The 20,611-nt window shown below is 34.1% G+C and overlaps 1 protein-coding gene across 1 annotated transcript in view; it reads left to right on the top strand.

The window, feature by feature from the left end:
• Positions 1-17,572, top strand: part of LOC116276304 (disintegrin and metalloproteinase domain-containing protein 2-like) — a 28,144-nt gene extending 10,572 nt beyond the window's left edge. The window contains exons 4-7 of the mRNA XM_031669312.1: positions 2,396-2,474; positions 5,370-5,446; positions 5,865-6,033; positions 17,501-17,572. Of these exons, the coding sequence (XP_031525172.1) occupies positions 2,396-2,474; positions 5,370-5,446; positions 5,865-6,033; positions 17,501-17,572 (397 nt within the window). The remainder of the gene's footprint in view (positions 1-2,395; positions 2,475-5,369; positions 5,447-5,864; positions 6,034-17,500) is intronic.
• The last annotated feature ends 3,039 nt before the right edge of the window (positions 17,573-20,611 follow it).

Below are 20,611 nucleotides of genomic sequence, written 5' to 3'. Positions count from 1 at the left end.
CATCATGTAAGTATTCCCCTTTCTCCACGTCTTTGCCAACACTTGTTATCTTCTGTCTTTTTGATGATAGCCAATGAAACAGGAGTAAGCTATTATCCCATCGTGGTTTTGATATACATTTTTCTGATGATTAGTGATAATGAGAATTTTTTCATATACCTTTTGGCCATATGTGTGTCTTCTTCTGAGAAGGTCTATTTAGGTATTTTGCTCATTTTCAATTTTTTTTTTTGTTTTTTGCTATTGAGTTGTTTGTGTTCCTATGCATTTTGGATTTTGACCCCTTATTAGATGTGTAGTTGGCAAATCTTTTCTCCCATTCTTTAGGTTGTCTCTTCGTGGTGTTGATTGTTTCTTTTGCTGTACAGAAGCTTTTAAATCTTATGTACTCCCATTTGTCTAATTTTTATCTAATTTTGTTTTTGTTACCTGTGCTTTGGTAGTCATATCCAAAAAATCATTGCCCAGACCAATGTCAAGTTTTTCCTCTTTGCTTTCTTATAGTAGTTTTAGTATCACAACTATTATAGTTAAGTTTTAATCCATTTTGAGTTTTTTAATATGGTGTGTTATAGGATGCAATTTTGTTTTTCTGCATGTGGGTGTCCAGTTTTCTTTATGGGATTTCATTGAAGAGACTGTCCTTTCCCCATGGTGTCTTCTTAACATTTGTCAAACATCAACTGACTGTAAATTCATTATTTTATTTCTCTTATATCTATATTGATCCATTGGCCTATATATCTATTTTTATACCAGTACCATGCTCTTTTGGTTACTATGGCTATACAGTATAGTTTGAAGTCAGGTAGTATGATGCCTCTAGCTGTGTTCATTTTGATCAAGATCGTTTTGGCTATTTAGACAAATTTAACTAAAGAGGTAAAAGATCTGTACACTGGAAACTATAAAACATTGTTAAAAGAAATGAAGGAAAACAACAAATAAATAGAAAGATATACCATGTTCATGAACTGGAAAAATAAATATTGCTAAAGTGTCCATAATACCCAAAGAAATCTACAGATTCAGTGTAAACCCTCTCAAAATTCTAAAGACATTTTTCACAGAAATGGAAACAAAAAACGATGCTAAAATTCGTATGAAACAACTTAACTATATTCTTACAAATTTTTGCTGGAATAATGTTAAGATGTCTTTGAAAAAGATGTCCTTTGCCTTTTAAATAATCATTCCATTGTTTTCTGGCTTTTTTTTTTTTTCCTTTTCTATTGATGAATTAGCTGGATTATTTGTTAATTTGTTTATTAAGAATTATTTGTTTCTTCAAAAGCAACATCCTTTATTTTTTTATTTTTATTTTTTTCTGAGACGGAGTCTTACTCTGTCGCCCAGGCTGGAGTGCAGTGGCCGGATCTCAGCTCACTGCAAGCTCCGCCTCCCGGGTTCACGCCATTCTCCTGCCTCAGCCTCCCGAGTAGCTGGGACTACAGGCGCCCGCCACTACGCCCGGCTAGTTTTTTGTATGTTTTAGTAGAGACGGGGTTTCACCGTGTTAGCCAGGATGGTCTGGATGTCCTGACCTCGTGATCCGCCCGTCTCGGCCTCCAAGAGTGCTGGGATTACAGGCTTGAGCCACCACGACCAGCCACATCCTTTTTTCTTGAAACTTTAAAGGTCTTTAAAGTTTATCTAGGTTTTTGTTAGTCTTTTGTTTTTCTTTTGATGATATGTTTATATCTGACTTTTATTTCCCTTTATCCTACTTGATTTACATACAGGTTTTTTGATACTGTGTCATCAATTTTGAAAAAAAAATGCTCTGATCTTCAGAGATTAGCTTAATTTTTTATGTAACTTTAGCAAACAATACTAATGCTTGGGGTGCATTAGTATTAGTAACAACATAGATACAAATCTCTGAGTTTATATTATTGTCAAATGAGATGAATAATTATATAATAAATAGAGTAGAAAGAATGTGAGAAGGTAATATATGCTTGAGCAAAAACTATAAAGTTAGAGTATGGTTCATTTAAATATCCTATGCTTTGGTGATTGAACAAGTTGACATTTTAAATAAAAATTTCAAGATAAATCTCATTGGGAAGTTGATGTATAAGCAAAGACTTGAAGTAGATGGAGAACAATGAACTATGTTGAAGAACTTTCCAGGAATAAAATGGTACAAATATCCCGAGGTCCAACCTTGCCTGTTGTGTTTGGAAAACAGCTAGGAGGACGGAGTAACGATAGAGTAAGTGAAGTCTAAGATGTTTGAGTAAAATTTCGAACAAAATCCATACATTTAGAAAATATCCCTCTGTTTCTCTTGCTCTTTCTGTGTCAACCTACGTATCTATAATTAATAAAATAAATTTTTCAAAACAAAAGGTTAAGAAACAAATTTTTTCATTTTATCTTCATTTTACAGAAATTTTTTATCCCATAATTTTAGAGTTTACAGTTATAATGGCACAGGAATTATGAAACCACTTGACCAAGATTTTCAGGTATGTTTTTTTATGATCTCTTTGATTTTTGTCATGTGAGTTTCTATGATCACCTTATTTAGTGTCCACATATTATAAGAGTCTAAAGGGTTAGGTCATGGCTTTGTGGCATAAGTTTAATGTTTTCCTGTTGATGATGTATACTGATGTACTGAGTTAGCCCTATCAAACAGATGATTAACCAAAAAGACATGATTGTAGTGTTTCTAAACTACTTAGAAACATGCTAAGGGCTTATGTACCTTAGGTGATAGGCATTAAATATGTTGTGAAATATGTAAAATGAAAAACCATGACTTGTATCAGGAAAGCTAAATCTGAAGAGAAAATAAGAATCGAATCTTCTTTGAACTATGTTCAAGGACCAAATAAGTACACATGAAATTTCACACATGTTTAGGAGTATACTAAATTTTCATCTATTTAGAACATGTAGAGCTTAATTTAATATTATCTATAGTTTGTTATAAAAATAGTAAAGAAGAGTGAATAAAATTGCCGAGATTGCTCATGCCCAAAAAATCATGTTTTTTAACCTCAGCTCTGCTCTACTAATTGCTGTTGTGTTTTCCATTTGCATTCCTGATTTTTATATAGCGACTCAATCAAGTGTTTTGAAAGTAAAGCATTTTTAGAAAGGCTGGGATTTCAACAGAAGAAATAATAGATATGGTCAGTTGCTTTAAGTTTTGCGCAAGAGAGTACACAACTCCATGAGTCAGTTAGAGAGTAGTCTATACAAATATATAACTAAGATACTGTTACACAGTGTTATACACACACACATACATATATGTGTGTGCGTATGTCTGTTTGTGTTTGCATAAATGAGAGAGAGGAGAGAAAGAAGACAGAGTGAGAATCCAAGACAGGGGCACAGGAGATCACAATATCCCACACCTGTATTTTGCATCATTCTTCCATATATAACTCTGCTTCCTACCTCCCAAGAGGTAACCATGAAAGGTAAATGTACAGTTAAAAAAAAAAAGCAAGAATGCTACAGAGCATTCAAAGCATCAACAATCTGAATGTGGTAAGTAGTTGCATGTTAATCTCAAATGTAGTAAAAATATGCTGCCATGAAAACAAATTACGTTTGCCAAGGTTGCAGGCCTACCACTATCCTAGGAAAAAGCTCATTAAATTCAGTTGGGAACAGGTGTATTTATTGGACTATTTATTTTTCTTAAGTCCACACATGATTCCCATTCCTAAAGTCATATTATCTTGATAAATAAAGACTTATCTACAAAAGAAAAAATAATCAGCCAACTAGATGAGAAAAGAGTTTGTTCCCTGCATCCAGAGTAGGACACGTGTAAGCCATTCATCATTGTCCCGGATTTTGTCATCTCTCCAGGACAAACAGATAGTCATCATAATTAAAAGGCAAAATTGCCAGGATGCTTAAACAATCTAAAATGTGTGTGCACATAAAAACAGACCTCAGGCCGGGTGTGGTGAGTCACACCTGTAATCCCAGCACTTTGGGAGACCAAGGTGGGCGGATCATGAGATCAAGAGATCGAGACCATCCTGACCAAAATGGTGAAACCTCGTTTCTACTAAAAATACGAAAATTAGCTGGGCGTGGTGGCATGTACCTGTAGTGCCAGCTACTCAGGAGGCTGAGGCAGGAGAATCACTTGAACCTGGGAGGAGGAGATTGCAGTGAGCTGAGATCGCGCCACTGCACTCTTGCCTGGCGACAGAGTAAGATTCAGTCTCAAAAAAAAAAAGAAAAAATCAAAAAACAAAACAAAACATAAAAAACAGATCTCAAATCCTCAAATTATCAAAGGCAGCAATTAACGGAAATGAAAGAAATAGACAAATAATAAATTATATTTGAAGATTTAAAATTTCTCTTCCAATAATTAATGAAGTAGAAACTTCGTAAACTTCTAAATGAAGTAGAAAGAAATTCAACAAATATATCAAATATATACACATACTTTTCAAGTGCAAATGTAATATTGAGCAAGAAGATATTATAGTGAAGGCAAACAATGCAAAACTGACAATGATAAAAATAAAAAATAAAAATAAACTGGGAAAGGATATTGGGTAATAAGTGAAGCTTTTTGATTCTTCCATGAAAATTTTATCCTATGTGGCTTAAAAATGACTTATTCATTCATTTCTAAGTTTCTCAATGACATCATATGTTTAAGGTTGATGTAACTTCCTGATTATTTCACAGATTTAGAAATATTATCAACATGGGTATTATAAGCCACATTTAGAAAGAAGGAGATAAAAGCTGTGGAATGTTCAAGATGTTTTTACCTTCATTATATAAAGTTTGAAGTACACCCCAATTGGTGGTAAAAATAAAAGCATAAATATTTTCACATAAAATTTTAAATAAGATGGAAATAGAAATACAATGTATTGAGTCGATGAAGTATGGCATTTGGAAAGTGGTACAAACTAAGATTTTAGGTATCATAGTAGAAAAATGAACTATAAAGCAAAGGTCAATACAAATTCTAGGTGAAATTTGCAAATGAAAACATTTTGATGGAATTGAAAAACATTTCGATGAAATTAAAAATTAACTTTGCTTATCTACCATTATCTACCATGCAACATTGTCAGAAAAGTATGAAAAAAAAAAGTTTTGAAGATGTTTACCTCACTCTAACAACTGAGAATGTCATGCTTAATTTAAAACATATAGAAATATGAAAATATACTCATTTTTTGTGAATCTGTGGAAAGTACTTAGGAAAACAGAACCATATGCTCATCTAATAACATTATAAATCAATTTTTGAAACGATGAGTGTTTGATGCATACAAACAAAACACATATATGTTTTACATATTTGAAAATTGTATCTATAACACAAACCATTCTAATGGAGATATGCATATTTTATTTTTCAGAATTTCTGCCACTACCAAGGGTATATTGAAGGTTATCCAAAATCTGTGGCGATGGTTAGCACGTGTACTGGACTCAGGTTGTAATTTACTGTTTTATGAATTACAAAATAAAATATTTACTTCAAAATTATTTTAAACGTTTTAACATAATATTCAGTGGTTCTAAAGTGAGGCATGACTATTGTGGGAAAACTGCCACTCACAAAGCCTGGTATGGAAATACTTAACAATGGTTCCTGCCTTTATGCAGAATTATGATTTTTTAAATATATTTGGAAGCCATGAAATATTAATAACTAGGCAAATGCTAATAGTATTAGTATGTGATGTCACTCAGTAAGTGTGTGGATTCCCAGTAACTTTCTCCTATTTTATCACCTTAGACTCAGATTAAAAATTATCTGCATACCAAGAAAAAAATAATGCTAAGTGACATTTTATTGGCTTTTCTACAAGGCATTATTTTACTTACTAATTTTTTTTTGAAATTTTTAGGGGCTTGCTACAGTTTGAAAATGTTAGTTATGGAATAGAACCCCTGGAGTCTTCAGTTGGCTTTGAACATGTAATTTACCAAGTAAAACATAAGAAAGCAGATGTTTCCTTATATAATGAGAAGGATATTGAATCAAGAGATCTGTCCTTTAAATTACAAAGCATAGAGGTAGGTTAATTGAACAAACTCTATGGTTATTACTATACAGCAATGTAAGCACTGAAATTTATAGTTGATAAATTATGTATTTGCACACCCATAAACACCAAAACATAGAACCACGTGTATGGATACAAGTACCAGAAACTTCATAACTTATATCATTAAGCCTTACTAGTTTTGTAATTTTCCGGAACTCCAATCATGACATTTTCAACTGTTAGTGGCATCTTTTTCCGTAATCTAGACCTTTATTGTCAGCAGATGCACTCTTTTCCCCACAGCCATTATGTTAAAGCTCTGGTGTGACAAACACAAATGTCATCCACATAAACAATGAAGATACATATCTAGGGTCCTGAGGAGAATCACCCCTATCTTGTAAGGGAACTACCTCAGGGGAGGTCATTATATTTTCCTCAGGAGATTCGGAGTTATTTAATTTCCTCATAAAGTGAGAGAGAGGTTGCTTCTACTAGCAAACAAGATTCACCAGCATTTAGGAGTTTTATAGCCCCAGCTTCATTAGGGTCCTTCTCTAGGTTCCCACTCCAATTTTCAGAATCCCACTGCTTCCCACTCAATGCTCTCTCTTTTATGGCAGTACCATGGGAGGTTGGGAATTCAGTTTGCACTGTAATTCATCTACTGACAGGATAAGATTCTGGGTTTGGTTTTCAATAATCTCAGTTCTATGGCTATAGGATATAAAAATTTATTTCAAGACATACAGAGAAGCTTTTGGGTAATTTATGCATCACTTGAGATGGTAATTTAAATACTTAAGCTTGTGCTCTTCTTTCTCCACTTTGTCCAGCAACATTAGGAGCAATCAATCTCATTATATTTGCTAGTTTGGCAAAAATGTTCAAAAGTATCATATATATGGTCACCAAGACCCTTGCCTTCATAAGTGTTTGATCAGAAGTATTCAGTGGTAATATTTTGCCTGTCTCTATTCATCATGCCATGAACTATCTGCTCTCTATAGAATTGTCTTTAAATCTAATCAAAGTAGAAGGCAAATTCCCAAAACCCCAGCACCAAGTCAGAAGATGTCCCCTTAAGATTCTGTTTTCTTGGTACCTCATTCCTGGTACCAACATCTGTATCAGGGTTCTCCAGAGAAATAGAAAACCAACAGGAGATATATATGTGTGTGTGTGTATGTATGTGTGTGTGTTTTGTACATACAGAGAGAGGGATAGAGAGATTTTATGGAATTGGCTTAGACGATTGCGAAGGCTTGGTAAATCCAAAATCTGTAGGGTAAGCGGGCAGGCTGGTTATCCAAGGAAGATTTGCATCTTAAGACCAACATAGTCTGCTGGCAGAATTCCCTTTTGTTTAGGAAATACTGTTTTCTAAAAAAGGCTTTGATTGGGGTGAGATTCACCCACATAATGAAGAGTAATGTGCTTTACTAGAGCTTTACCAACTTAAATGTTAATTTTGTCTAAAAGTCACCTTCACAGAGGCATCCAGGGTGATGTTTGACTTAATATCTGGGCACAGGGGCCCAGCCAAGTTTACAGGTAAAATTAATTATCACAACAGTATCACATCATTTATTCTTATGCTTCTTCTAAATGTTTCATTCTTTAATCTCATTTTGATATAAGATACACTTTAATATTTTGTATTGGATGAGGTAGAAATTCAATTTTTTTTTCATATCAATATCCAGCTGTTCTCACACCATTTGTTGAAGAGATTATTTTTTCCCCATTGAACATTCTTGATTTTTTTTCAAAGATCAGTTGACAATAAATGCTAGGGATTATTACCACACTTAAAATTGTAGTCCATTAATCTTTATGTCTACTCTAATGCCACTACCACATTTTCTTTACTACTGTATTTTTGTGGTAAGATTTGGAATTGATAAGTGTACATCCTTCAATATTCTTATTTTCCAAGATTCTTTTGGTTATTCTGGCTACTATGCATCTCCAAACGTATTTTAAAATTTATTTTTAATTCCCATAAAATAGCACCCAGGATTGTGTTGAATCTGTAGATAAATATGAGGAATATTGCTATATTAACAATATTAACTCTATCCATGAGCAGTAGGTAGCTTTTATTTTTTAGATATTCTTTAATTTATTTCTGCAATGTTTTATATATTTAAGTCTAAGTCTTCAGTAAAGCTTCTTTTGTTATTTATAGAAGTTTTATTATTTTAGATGTTATTTAAATTTTTTATCTGTTTGGATTTCTCATTATTAGTATTTGGTAATTAGTGAATTTTCCATACTGGTTTTGGATTCTGCGAACTTGACAAACTTGTTTATTAGTTTTCTATTGAGCTCTGTGACTTTTTATGAACATGGTCATGCCATCTTGAATAAAGATAGTTTATCTTGTTTCTTTCCAATTAGGATATCTTAAATTTCCTTTTCCTTACTTAATTGCCCTGATTACTACTTCCATTATAATGTTGAATAGAATAGGTGAGAAGAGATGTTCTCGTCTTTTCCCACTTTTAGGGAGAAAAGATTCAGTCTGTCACCCTTAAGCATAATGTTATTTGTAATTTTTTCACAGGTGCCCTTTATCAGGTTAAACAAGGTTTCATCCAATGTCAGTTTGTTAATGATTTTTGTTTTGTCATTAAGGGATTTTGGATTTTGTCAGATATTTTTCCCTGCAACATCTGCTGAGATAATAATTTCATTTTTATCGTTATTTTGTTAATGTGGTATTCTGCATTAATTGACTTTTGATTATTAAACTAACTTTGTGTCCAGTCTCTCTTTGTTATAGTGCATAATTCCTTTTACGTATTCCTGGGTTCAGTTTGCTGGCGTAATTTTGAAGATTTTTTCGTTTATATTTATAAAGAATATTGCTGTGTGGAATTGTTTTCATATGATATTTTTCTCTGTCTTTGGTATCAGGGTGATACAAACTTCACAAAATGAGTTGGGAAGTGTTGTCTCTTCTATTCTGGAAGACTGTGTAGGATTGGCTTAATTATTTCAACATCTGTAAAATCCATCTGGGATTGGACATTTTTAGGGAATGATTTTTATTAGTAATTAAATTTTCTCTCGTAAGTCTATTATAATTTTCTAATTTTTTTGGAGTCGATTTAGGTAATTTGTGTGTCTATAGAGGTTTTTCTGTTTTATTTATTTATTTCTTGGCATATTGCTGTTTGTAGGACTCCCTTGTAGGTCTTTAACTATCAGTAAGATTTTTAGTAATCTTCTTTTTCATTTCTGATTTTATTAATTTAAATATTTTCTTTTTTGTGTGGTCAGAGTAGCTAATAATATTTTAATTAAAGTGTATCTCTTTTAAAGCACATATTACTAAGTTTTTAAACATTTTAAATGACATCTGACAATTTTATTTTTGACTGACAGATAATAATCACACTTATTTAAGGGATACAGAATGATATTTTGATACGTGAATAAAAGGTGTAATGATCAAATCAGGGTAATTAGCATATTTATTACCTTAAACGTTTATCATTTATTTATGTTGGGAACATTCAAAATTCCCTCCTTAAGCTACTTGAAAACATACAATAAATTATTGTTAACTATAGTCACCCTATGGTGCTATAGAACACTAGAACTTTCTCTTTCTATCTAGCTGTACTTTTGTAACCAATAGCCAACCTTTCCCCATCCGCTTCTCCCCTGACCCTTCCTATCCTCTCATGACCACAGTGTCACTCTCTACTTCTATGAGCTCAACTTTTCTAGTTGTCAAGGTTATTTATTGCATCTACTTTTAATGCACACATTTATATAATTTAGATTTAATCTACCACTTTGTCATTTCTTATTTGTCTTATATGTTCCTTATTCCTTTATTCTTTCTTCTATCTAATCTATTTATTTTTTTCAGGGATCATGCTGTTACATCTTTTTTATTAATCAAGTATTTTTATTTTTCTCCTCTAATGAGCTTTTACATTATATATTGTTTCATATATCTTGTTATTATATATTCTATAAATACAAAACAATTTTTACAACATAATAATTTTAGTGGTTAGTCTAAACAAACTATGGCCCTCAGGCCAAATCTGGCCCACAGCCTGTTTGTATAAATAACATCAATTAGTGCTGTTCTATATATTGTTTATGTATACTTTCATATTATGGTGGAAAAGTTGAGTAGTTGTGACAGAGACTCTATGCCCTACAAAGAAACTTTATAACCATGGCAGTCATTCTTCATTCCCCTGCCTTCCTGGGAAACTACAAATCTATTGTTTTAGATATAGACTTGCCTATTCAAGATATTTTATATAACTGGAGTCTTACAATATCTTTTGTGACTTCTTTCACTTATAAGGTAGTCAAAGTTCATCAGTATCTCATTTATGTTTATGGCTGAATAACATATGCCTGGGTATAAATATACCACTCATAAGTCGTATAGTCATAAGCTAATGAACGAATTGTTGTTTCTACTTTTTAAATATTATAATATTGCTAGGAACATTAATATATGTTTTACGTGGATATATGTTTTTATTTCTCAAGGTAGTTACTAAGATTTGAATTGGTAGGTCATAGACAGACTCTGTGTTTCACATTTTGAGTGGCTGCCAGATTATTTGTCCAAGGTGGCTGACAATTTTATATCTCCTGAAGCAACATCTGTGGATTCCAATTCCTCCACATTTATTTATTTATTTATTATTTTTTGAGACGTAGTTTCACTCTTGTTGCCCAGGCTGGAGTGCAATGGCATGATCTCTGCTCACCGCAACGTCTGCCTCCCAGGTTCAAGTGATTCTCTTGCCTCAGCCTCCCGAGTACCTGGGATTACAGGCGCACACCACCATGCTCGGCTAATTTTCTGCATTTTTAGTTGAGACGGGATTTCAACATTTTGGCCAGGCTGGTCTTGAACTCCTGACCTCAGGTGATCCACCCACCTCAGCCTCCCAAACTGCTGGGATTAAAGATGTGAGTCACTGCGCCTGGCCTCCTGCGCATTTTTTTTTCAATATTTATCATCAGTCATTTTGATTATAGCCATCCTATTATATGTGAAGTGATACCTAATTGTGGTGGAAGTATTTAAAACTTTAGAAATTCTACTTTGTGCTATCATATTTTTGGTTTTATTTTGTTTATAAAAACATATATATTTTTATTTTTACATATCATATACCTCATAGGACTACTACTACTATTATTACTCACATTATTGTTTTAAATAATTCATATATTTTCTCATTCTGTTCATTCCCTCATGCTGGTTTATGCTGTCATCACTTTTGAAAATAAAAATTATTATCATTTAAGTATTCTTTCTGCTGTATTTAAAAAGTCATAAAGTTATTCATTTGTTTTGATTAAAAATTTCATATAATTCCCTACCCCATTTCCCAAAATACCGAGAAGCTTCTACCAGGAAGTGCTTACCAAGTTGATTATTAAGTTCATTTACAAAATATGAACAAATAAGCATATTCAAAGAAACACCTGAAAATGTAGAGCAATGGGGAAATCACAGTTCTCAACCATCTGTATTCTTATCCCTCCTAGACCTTCTATTTCATTTTATTTGCTAGCCTCATTTTGTCCTCCTCCTACTTCCAACATAAATATGTAATTCCTAAATTTGAATATCTATTATTTTCTCTCACTTAAGTTCCATTCTCATAATTCTAAACAGAAAGATCCTATAACCTTATTCCATTAATCATTTTATTATATGTAATATTTTGAATTATCATCTATGGTTCCTTTATTATATGAACATAATCATATCTCCTTAATACTAAAAATAGATTTTAAAATAAACAAAATAAAATCGAATCTATTATATACCTACCACTTTCCATTTCTTCACATACCAGCTTTACATTAGAGTAAGTGGAACTATCCATCCTGACATCTCACTAACTATTGATTTCACAAAAATGCAGTTTCTGTCTCCACAAATAATCAGTGGTGATCCATTGTTAAATTGGCTTTTTGAAATATTGAGATACCTTTTTAAAGAGTGAAAGTAAAAATTCCCTAGAACTTTGTAGTCATCTAATTTTCTGCAATAATGCTGTCTCTTGCTTCTCATTCTTTCTTACTTTTTCTGACTTTTCCTTATACATTCACATTTCAAATATTGATATTTGCTGTGTTATATCTCATGTTTGAGCTTGTTAGCATCACATATACTATATATATAGTACATATATATCTTTTATATATATACATATGTAGTTCTATGGCTTTACCTACTGTGACCTACAGATATTCAATCCCAGTCCAAATTTTCTCCTGAGTTGATAATGCAATATAGGACATGTTAGTTGTTCAATTGAAACACACACACAGACACCTGCATCCACACACCCAGTATCTATCTATCTTTCTATCTATTGATTGATTAATCAGTCATCTACATTTTCCTTCCAACTTCCTGAATATTTTTACCAAGGACCTTTGACGTTTTAAAATCTGAATATTTAATTCATACATATTGCAAGTGGATCAGTGTAGTACTGTGTATTCTCTGATATTTCTGGCTAGATCCAATTCCTTAGTCTTTATTTGGCCAAGGCAACCTTTGTCCTGAACTTGGAGTCCTCTTTCAATATCATATATGTAAGCACTTTTGTCTCCTTCTAGGGCTACTTTGTCTTAATGAAATGGCATGGATTTTGTGGAATTTTTTTTTTTTTTTCTGTGAGACAGAATCTCACTCTGTCACACAGACTGGAGTGCAGTGGTGTGATCATGCCTCACTGCAACCTCTGCCTCCCAGGTTCAAGCGATTCTCCTGCCTCAGCCTCCTGAGAAGCTGGGATTACAGGTGTTAGCCACAATGCCCAGCTAATTTTTTGTATTTTCAGTAGAGACAGGGTTTCACCATGTTGGCTAGGCTGGTCTCGAACTCTTGGCCTCAAGTGATCCACCCACCTCGCCCTCCCAAAGTGCTGGGATTACAGGTGTGAGCCACCACTCCTGGCCTGTGGATTTTTAAAATTGGCATCTGCCCACCTTTTTGACACACACATTTCCTGGCATTCTCTCATGCATCTGCGTAGTTTTCTTTTCTTTTTTTTTTTTTCTGCCCACCTTTTCAACACACACATTTATTTACATAGACTTATTTAATTTATTTTATTATACTTTAAGTTCTAGGGTACATGTGCACAATATGCAGGTTTGTTACATATGTATACACATGCCATGTTGGTGTGCTACACCCATTAACTCATCATTTACATTAGGCATATTTCCTAATGCTATCCCTCCCCACCCCCAACCCGACAGGCCCCGGTGTGTGATGTTCCCCACCCTGTGTCCAAGTGTTCTCATTGTTCAATTCCCACCTATGAGTGAGAACATGTGGTGTTTGGTTTGGCTGCATAGTATTCCACAGTGTATATGTGCCACATTTTCTTTACCCAGGCTATCATTGATGGACATTTGGGTTGGTTCCAAGTCTTTGCTATTGTGAATAGTGCCTCAATAAAAATAGTTGTGCATGTGTCCTTATAGCAGCATGATTTATAATCCTTTGGGTATATACCCAGTAATGGGATGACTGGGTCAAATGGTAATTCTAGTTCTAGATCCTTGAGGAATCGCCACACTGTCTTCCACAATGGTTGAATTAGTTTACAGTCCCACAAACAGTGTAAAAGTGTTCCTATTTCTCCACATCCTCTCCAGCACCTGTTGTTTCCTGACTTTTTAATGATTGCCATTCTAACTGGTGTGAGATTGTATCTCATTGTGGTTTTGACTTGCATTTGTCTTACAGCTAGTGATGATAAGTGTTTTTTCATGTGTCTGTTGGCTGCATAAATGTCTTCTTTTGAGAAGTGTCTGTTCATATCCTTTGCGTACTTTTGATGGGGTTGTTTGATTTTTTCTTGTAAATTTGTTTAAGTTCTGTGTAGATTCTGGATATTAGCCCTTTGTCAGATGGGTAGATGGTAAAAATTTTCTCCCATTCTGTAAGTTGCCTGTTCACTCTGATGGTAGTTTCTTTTGCTGTGCAGAAGCACTTTAGTTTAATTAGGCCCCATTTGTCAATTTTGGCTTTTGTTGCCATTGCTTTTTGTGTTTTAGTCATGAAGTCGTTGTCCATGCTTATGTCCTGAATGGTATTGCGTAGGTTTTCTTCTAGGGTTTTTATGGTTTTAGGTCTAATATTTAAGTCTTTAATCCATCTTGAATTAATTTTTGCACAAGGTGTAAGGAAGGGATCCAGTTTCAGCTTTCTACATATGGCTAGCCAGTTTTCCCAGCACCATTTATTATATAGCGAATCTTTTCCCCATTTCTTGTTTTTGTCAGGTTTGTCAAAGATAAGATGGTTGTAGATGTGTAGTATTGTTTCTGAGGCTCTGTTCTGTTCCATTGGTCTATATCTCTGTTTTGGTACCAGTACCATGCTGTTGTGGTTACTGTAGCCTTGTAGTATAGTTTGAAGTCAGGTAGCGTGATGCCTCCAGCTTTGTTCTTTTGGCTTAGGATTGTCTTGGCAATGTGGGCTCTTTTTTGGTTCCATATGAACTTTAAAGTAATTTTTTCCAATTCTGTGAAGAAAGTCATTGGTAGCTTGATGGGGGTGGTATTGCGTCTGTGAATTACCTTGGGCAGTATGGCCATTTTCACGATGTTGATTCTTCCTATCCATGAACATGAAATGTTCTTCCATTTGTTTGTGTCCTCTTTTATTTTATTGAGCAGTGGTTTGTAATTCTCCTTGAAGAGGTCTTTCATATCCCTTGTAAGTTGGATTCCTAGGTGTTTTATTTCCTTTGAAGCAATTGTGAATGGGAGTTCACTCATGATTTGGCTTTGTGTTTGTCTGTTATTGGTGTCTAGGGATGCTTGTGATTTTTGCACATTAATTTTGTATCCTAAGATTTTGCTGAATTTGCTTATCAGCTTAAGGAGATTTTGGGTTGAGACAATGGGGTTTTCTAAATATACAATCATGTAATCTGCAAACAGGGACAATTTGACTTCCTCTCTTCCTAAATGAGTACTCTTTATTCATTTCTCCTGCCTGATTGCCTTGGCCAGAACTTCCAACACTATGTTGACTAGGAGTGGTGAGAGAGGGCATCCCTGTCTTGTTCCAGTTTTCAAAGGGAATGCTTCCAGTTTTTGCCCATTCACTATGAGATTGGCTGTGAGTTTGTCATAAATAGCTCTTATTATTTCGAGATATGTCCCATCAATACCTAGTTTATTGAGAGTTTTTAGCATGAAGGGCTGTTGAATTTTGTCAAAGGCCTTTTCTGCATCTATTGAGATAATCATGTGGTTTTTGTCTTTGGTTCTGTTTATATGCTGGATTACATTTATTGAATTGCATATGTTGAACCAGTCGTGCATCCCAGGGATGAAGCCAACTTAATTGTGGTGGATAAACTTTTTGATGTACTGCTGGATTTGGTTTGCCAGTATTTTACTGAGGATTTTCACATCGATGTTCATCAGGAATATTGGTCTAAAAATCTCTTTTTTGTTGTGTCTCTGCCAGGCTTTGGTATCAGGATGATGCTGGCCTCATAAAATGAGTTACGGAGGATTCCCCCTTTTTCTATTGATTAGAATAGTTTCAGAAGGAATTGTACCAGTTCCTCTTTGTACCTCTGGTAGGATTCAACTATGAATCTGTCTGGTCCTGGACATTTTTTGGTTGGTAGGCTATTAATTATTGCCTCAATTTCAGAGCCTGTTATTGGTCTATTCAGGGATTCCACTTCTTCCTGGTTTAGTCTTGGTAGGGTGTATGTGTCCAGGAATTTATCTATTTCTTCTAGATTTTCTAGTTTATTTGTGTAGAGGTGTTTATAGTATTCTCTGATGGTAGTTTGTATTTCTGTGGGGTCGGTGGTGATATCCCCTTTATCGTTTTTTATTGCATCTATTCTCTCTTTTCTTCTTTATTAGTCTTGCTAGCAGTCTATCTATTTTGTTGATCTTTTTGAAAAACCAGCTCCTGGATTCATTGATTTTTTTTGAAGGGTTTTTGTGTCTCTATCTCCTTCAGTTCTGCTCTGAACTTAGTTGTTTCTTGCCTTCTGCTAGCTTTTGAATGTATTTGCTCTTGCTTCTCTAGTTCTTTTAATTGTGATGTTAGGGTGTCAATTTTAGATCTTTCCTGTTTTCTCTTGTGGGCATTTATTGCTAAAAATTTCCCTCTACACGCTGCTTTAAATGTGTCCCAGAGATTCTGGTATGTTGTATCTTTGTTCTCATTAAAGAACATCTTTATTTCTGCCTTCATTTCATTATGTATCCAGTAGTCATTCAGGAGTAGGTTGTTCAGTTTCCATGTAGTTGAGTGGTTTTGAGTGAGTTTCTTAATCCTGAGCTCTAGTTTGATTGTACTGTGGTCTGAGAGACAATTTGTTATAATTTCTGTTTTACATTTTCTGAGGAGTGCTTTACTTCCAACTATGTGGTCAATTTTGGAATAAGTGCGATGTGGCACTGAGATTTCTGTAGATGTCTTATTAGGTCTGCTTGGCATAGAGCTGAGTTCAAGTCCTGGATATCCTTGTTAACTTTCTCTCACGTTGATCTGTCTAATGTTGACAGTGGGGTGTGAAAGTCTCCCATTATTATTGTGTGGGAGTCTAAGTCTCTTTGTAGGTCTCTAAGGACTTGTTTTATGAATCTGGGTGCTCCTGTATTGAGTGCATACATATTTAGGATAGTAAATATGTATGATAGGATTGTTGTAAATATGTAAGATAGGATTGTTGAATTGATCTCTTTATCATTACATAATGGCCTTCTTTGTCTCTTTTGACCTTTGTTGGTTTACAGTCTGTTTTATCAGAGACTAGATTGCAACCCCTGCTTTTTTGTTTTGTTTTGTTTTCCTTTTGCTTGATAGATCTTCCTCCATCCTTTATTTTGAGCCTATGTGAGTCTCTGCACGTGATATGGTCTCCTGAATACAGCACACTGATGGGTCTTGACTCTTTATCCAATTTGCCAGTCTGTGTCTTTTAATTGGAGCATTTATCCCACTTACATTTAAGGTTAATATTGTTATGTGTGAATTTGATCCTGTCATTCTGATGTTAGCTGGTTATTTTTCCCATTAATTTATGCAGTTTCTTCCTAGCATCAATAGTCTTTACAATTTGGCATGGTTTTGCAGTGGCTGGTACCAGTTGTTCCTTTCCATGTTTAGTGCTTCCTTCAGGAGCTCTTGTAAGGCAGGCCTGGTAAAAGAGAGAATAATATGAATAGCTTGGAACCAAAGAAAATATGGAGAATGGAAGATAGAGGAAAGTTGTTTCCTAAGTATATTAAATAATTGATTAGGGTCAGAAAAGTCACAAATAGATGAAAAAGATTTTGTGACATCTAGTGTTGCTTATATTATCTGGTTTTATTTCTATATGCAAAACTGTGTTTTTTTAATATTTAGTTCATTAATAGTAGTGATATGCACTAAAAATACTTAAGTAATTCTGTAATTTTGATGTAAAATTTGTGGATTTTTTCAGCCCCAGAAAGATTTTGCAAAGTATATAGAAATGCATGTTGTAGTTGAAAAACAATTGGTAAGTATATTCTGATTTATTTATGTCATTTAATATTTGCAATGAGGGATTGTAATAATAATTTGGAATAAATTTTTAACAGAAATGAATTAATGATGATTTTGCCTTAGCTCTATGTTAATGCACTTTAAATTATTAGTATCAGGAGTAAATTGAGAATAAAATTTTATATAGTGTTTAATTTTATGAATAGCGATGTAAAGAAAATAATTGCTACCTCTATAATAGTTTACAAATAGTTTTAGAATTATTATAGAAACTTGTATGTGTTCTAGAACCGTATTGAATTTTAAAAATAATGCTTGACATTTTGGATATTATTTAAAAAGAAATAAAAGTTTCCCATCTGTACAGTTTTTTGGTAGACAGGAAAATAATGGCTTATACTGGGGATGAAAGGTGGTGATAAAGTATTTTAATGATAAATGTTGTAAACTTGGGTAAAATAAGTTATCAAAATGTTTATTATTTATTTATTTATTTTATTTTTATGTATTTACTTTTTTGAGATGGAGTCCCACTTTGTTGCACAGACTGGAGGGCAATGGCATGATCTTGGCTTGCTGCAACCTCTGCTTCCCAGGTTCAAGCGATTCTCCTACTTCAGCCTCCCTAGTAGCTGGGAGTACAGGCACCTGTCATCATGCCTGGCTAATTTTTTTTTTTTTTTGTATTTTTGTAGAGACAAGGTTTCACCATGTTGGCCAGGCTGGTCTTGAGCTCCTGACCTCAGGTGATCCACCCACTTCATCCTCTCAAAGTGCTGGGATTACAGGTGTGAGCCACTGCACCCGGCCAATAAGTTTACTTTTAATCATTCAAAATGTTATGTCTTTCAAGATTTCCTCAGGAAATTAAATTACAATTATTTGAAATTAAGAACTCTTATTATAACTTTATTTTCTTTTTTTTCCATTTTCCCCTCTATTTTATAGGCAAATTTCCAACTTTATCATGAAAAATATATGTTTTCTTAATGTGTTTTGGAGTTTTGCATTGTGTTTCTCTATATTCATTCCTGAACTTTCTATTCTTGTTTCATGCATGCAAAATCTTCTTTGCCTCCCTGAAGACAATATTAAAATTTTATTTCAGTACATCAGCTCTGAACATAGACCTTTTCAGTATTATACCCTTCTTTTCAGCACCTACATTTAATGTTAAACATTTTATGCAAATGTCCAGTCGTTTCATATTTAAAAGGAGGGCTGTATTGTCTTACCAGGTTCTTTGCTGTGGGGCGACTTGCACACAGTGAACAAAATACTTTGCAAGTGGCTCTACCATTTTCTGTTACCAACAGCAATATATGAGAGTTTTAATCACTTTACATCTTTGCTAATACTTGTTTTTGTCCCTTTGTTTATAATCATTCTAGTGGACATTGACTGCTATCACATTGTGGTTTTAATTTGTATATCTCTAATGACTCACAATGCTGAGCATCTTTTCATATGTGTATTAACCATAGATCTATGTTCTTTTGTGAAATGTCTATTCAAATATTTTGCCTATTTCTTAATCTTATTGTTTGCCTTTATATTAAAATATAAATGTCCCTCATATATTGTATATACAGATTTTTCAACTGAAAATATTTGCAAATATTTTTTCTAGAAAATTTTTACTAGGAAATATTTGCAAATATAAAGGCATAAGTCACATTTAATTATTGTGTATAGTGTGAAATATGGTTCTAAATTAATCTTTTTGCGTGTGTAAAACTAATTAGAACAAGACCAGTTGTTCAAAATGTTATCATTTCCCCAGGGAAATGCCTTGCACCTTTGTCCATAATAAACTGGTAATCAATATTTATTTGAGCATTTATTTCTGGATTCTGAATTCTATTTTCACTGATCAGTATGTCTGTCAAAACAGCAGTACTTGAATATCATCACTTGAATATTCTAGATTTACAGAAATTTTTGAAATCAGGAAATCTAAGTCCTACAACTTTTTTTTTTAATTCTACTTTAAGTTCTGGGATACATGTGCACAATGTGCAAGTTTGATATATAGATATACATGTGCCATGTTGGTTTGCTGGACCCATTATGTCATCATTTACATTAGGTATTTCTCCTAATGCTATCCCTCCCCCAGCCCCCGACCCCCCGACAAGCCCTAGTGTGTGATGTTCCCCTCCCTGGGTCCAAGTGATCTCATTGTTCAATGCTCATCTATGAGTGAGAACATGCAGTGTTTGGTTTTCTGTCCTTGTGATAGTTTGCTCACAAGGATGGTTTCCAGCTTCATCTATGTCCCTGCAAAGGACATGAACTCATCCTTTTTTATGGCTGCATAGTATTCCACGGTGTATAAGTGCCACATTTTCTTAATCCAGTCTATCATTGATGGACATTTGGGTTTGTACCAGTCTTTGCTATTGTGAATAGTGCCACAATAAACATATGTGTGCATGATTTATAATCCTTTGGGTATATACCCAGTAATGGGATTACTGGGTCAAATGGTAATTCTAGTTCTAGATCCTTGAGGAATCACCACAGTGTCTTCCACAATGGTTGATCCAATTTACACTCCCACCAACAGTGTAAAAGCGCTCCTATTTCTTCACATCCTCTCCTACAACTTTTATTTTATTTTATTTTACTTCATTTTATTTTATTTTATTTTTGAGACAGAGTCTCATTCTGTCACCAGTCTGGAGTGCAGTGGCACAATCTCAGTTCAATGCAACCTCTGCCTCCTGGGTTCAAGAGATCCTTCTGCCTTAGCCTCCCAAGTAGCTGGGACTACAGGCGCACACCATCACGCCCAGCTAATTTTTGTATTTTTAGTAGAGATGGGGTTTCACCATGTTGGCCAGGATGGTCTTGATCTCTTGACCTCGTGATCCGCCTACCTCGGCCTCCCAAAGTGCTGGGATCACAGGCATGAGCTACCGCACCTGGCAAACTTTTTCTTTATTTTTTAAAAAATATTTAGCAATTCTGTGTCTTTTGAATTTCCATTTAAGACCACCTTATCCATTTCTGCAAAAAGGATGATTATATTTTGATAGATACTGTGTTAATTCTATAGATCAAT

The sequence above is a fragment of the Papio anubis genome, chromosome 8, assembly GCF_008728515.1.
Source record: "Papio anubis isolate 15944 chromosome 8, Panubis1.0, whole genome shotgun sequence".
Lineage (NCBI taxonomy): Eukaryota > Metazoa > Chordata > Mammalia > Primates > Cercopithecidae > Papio > Papio anubis.
The sequence above is the reverse complement of the archived record's forward strand: the minus strand, read 5'-3'. Positions and strand labels throughout refer to the sequence as shown.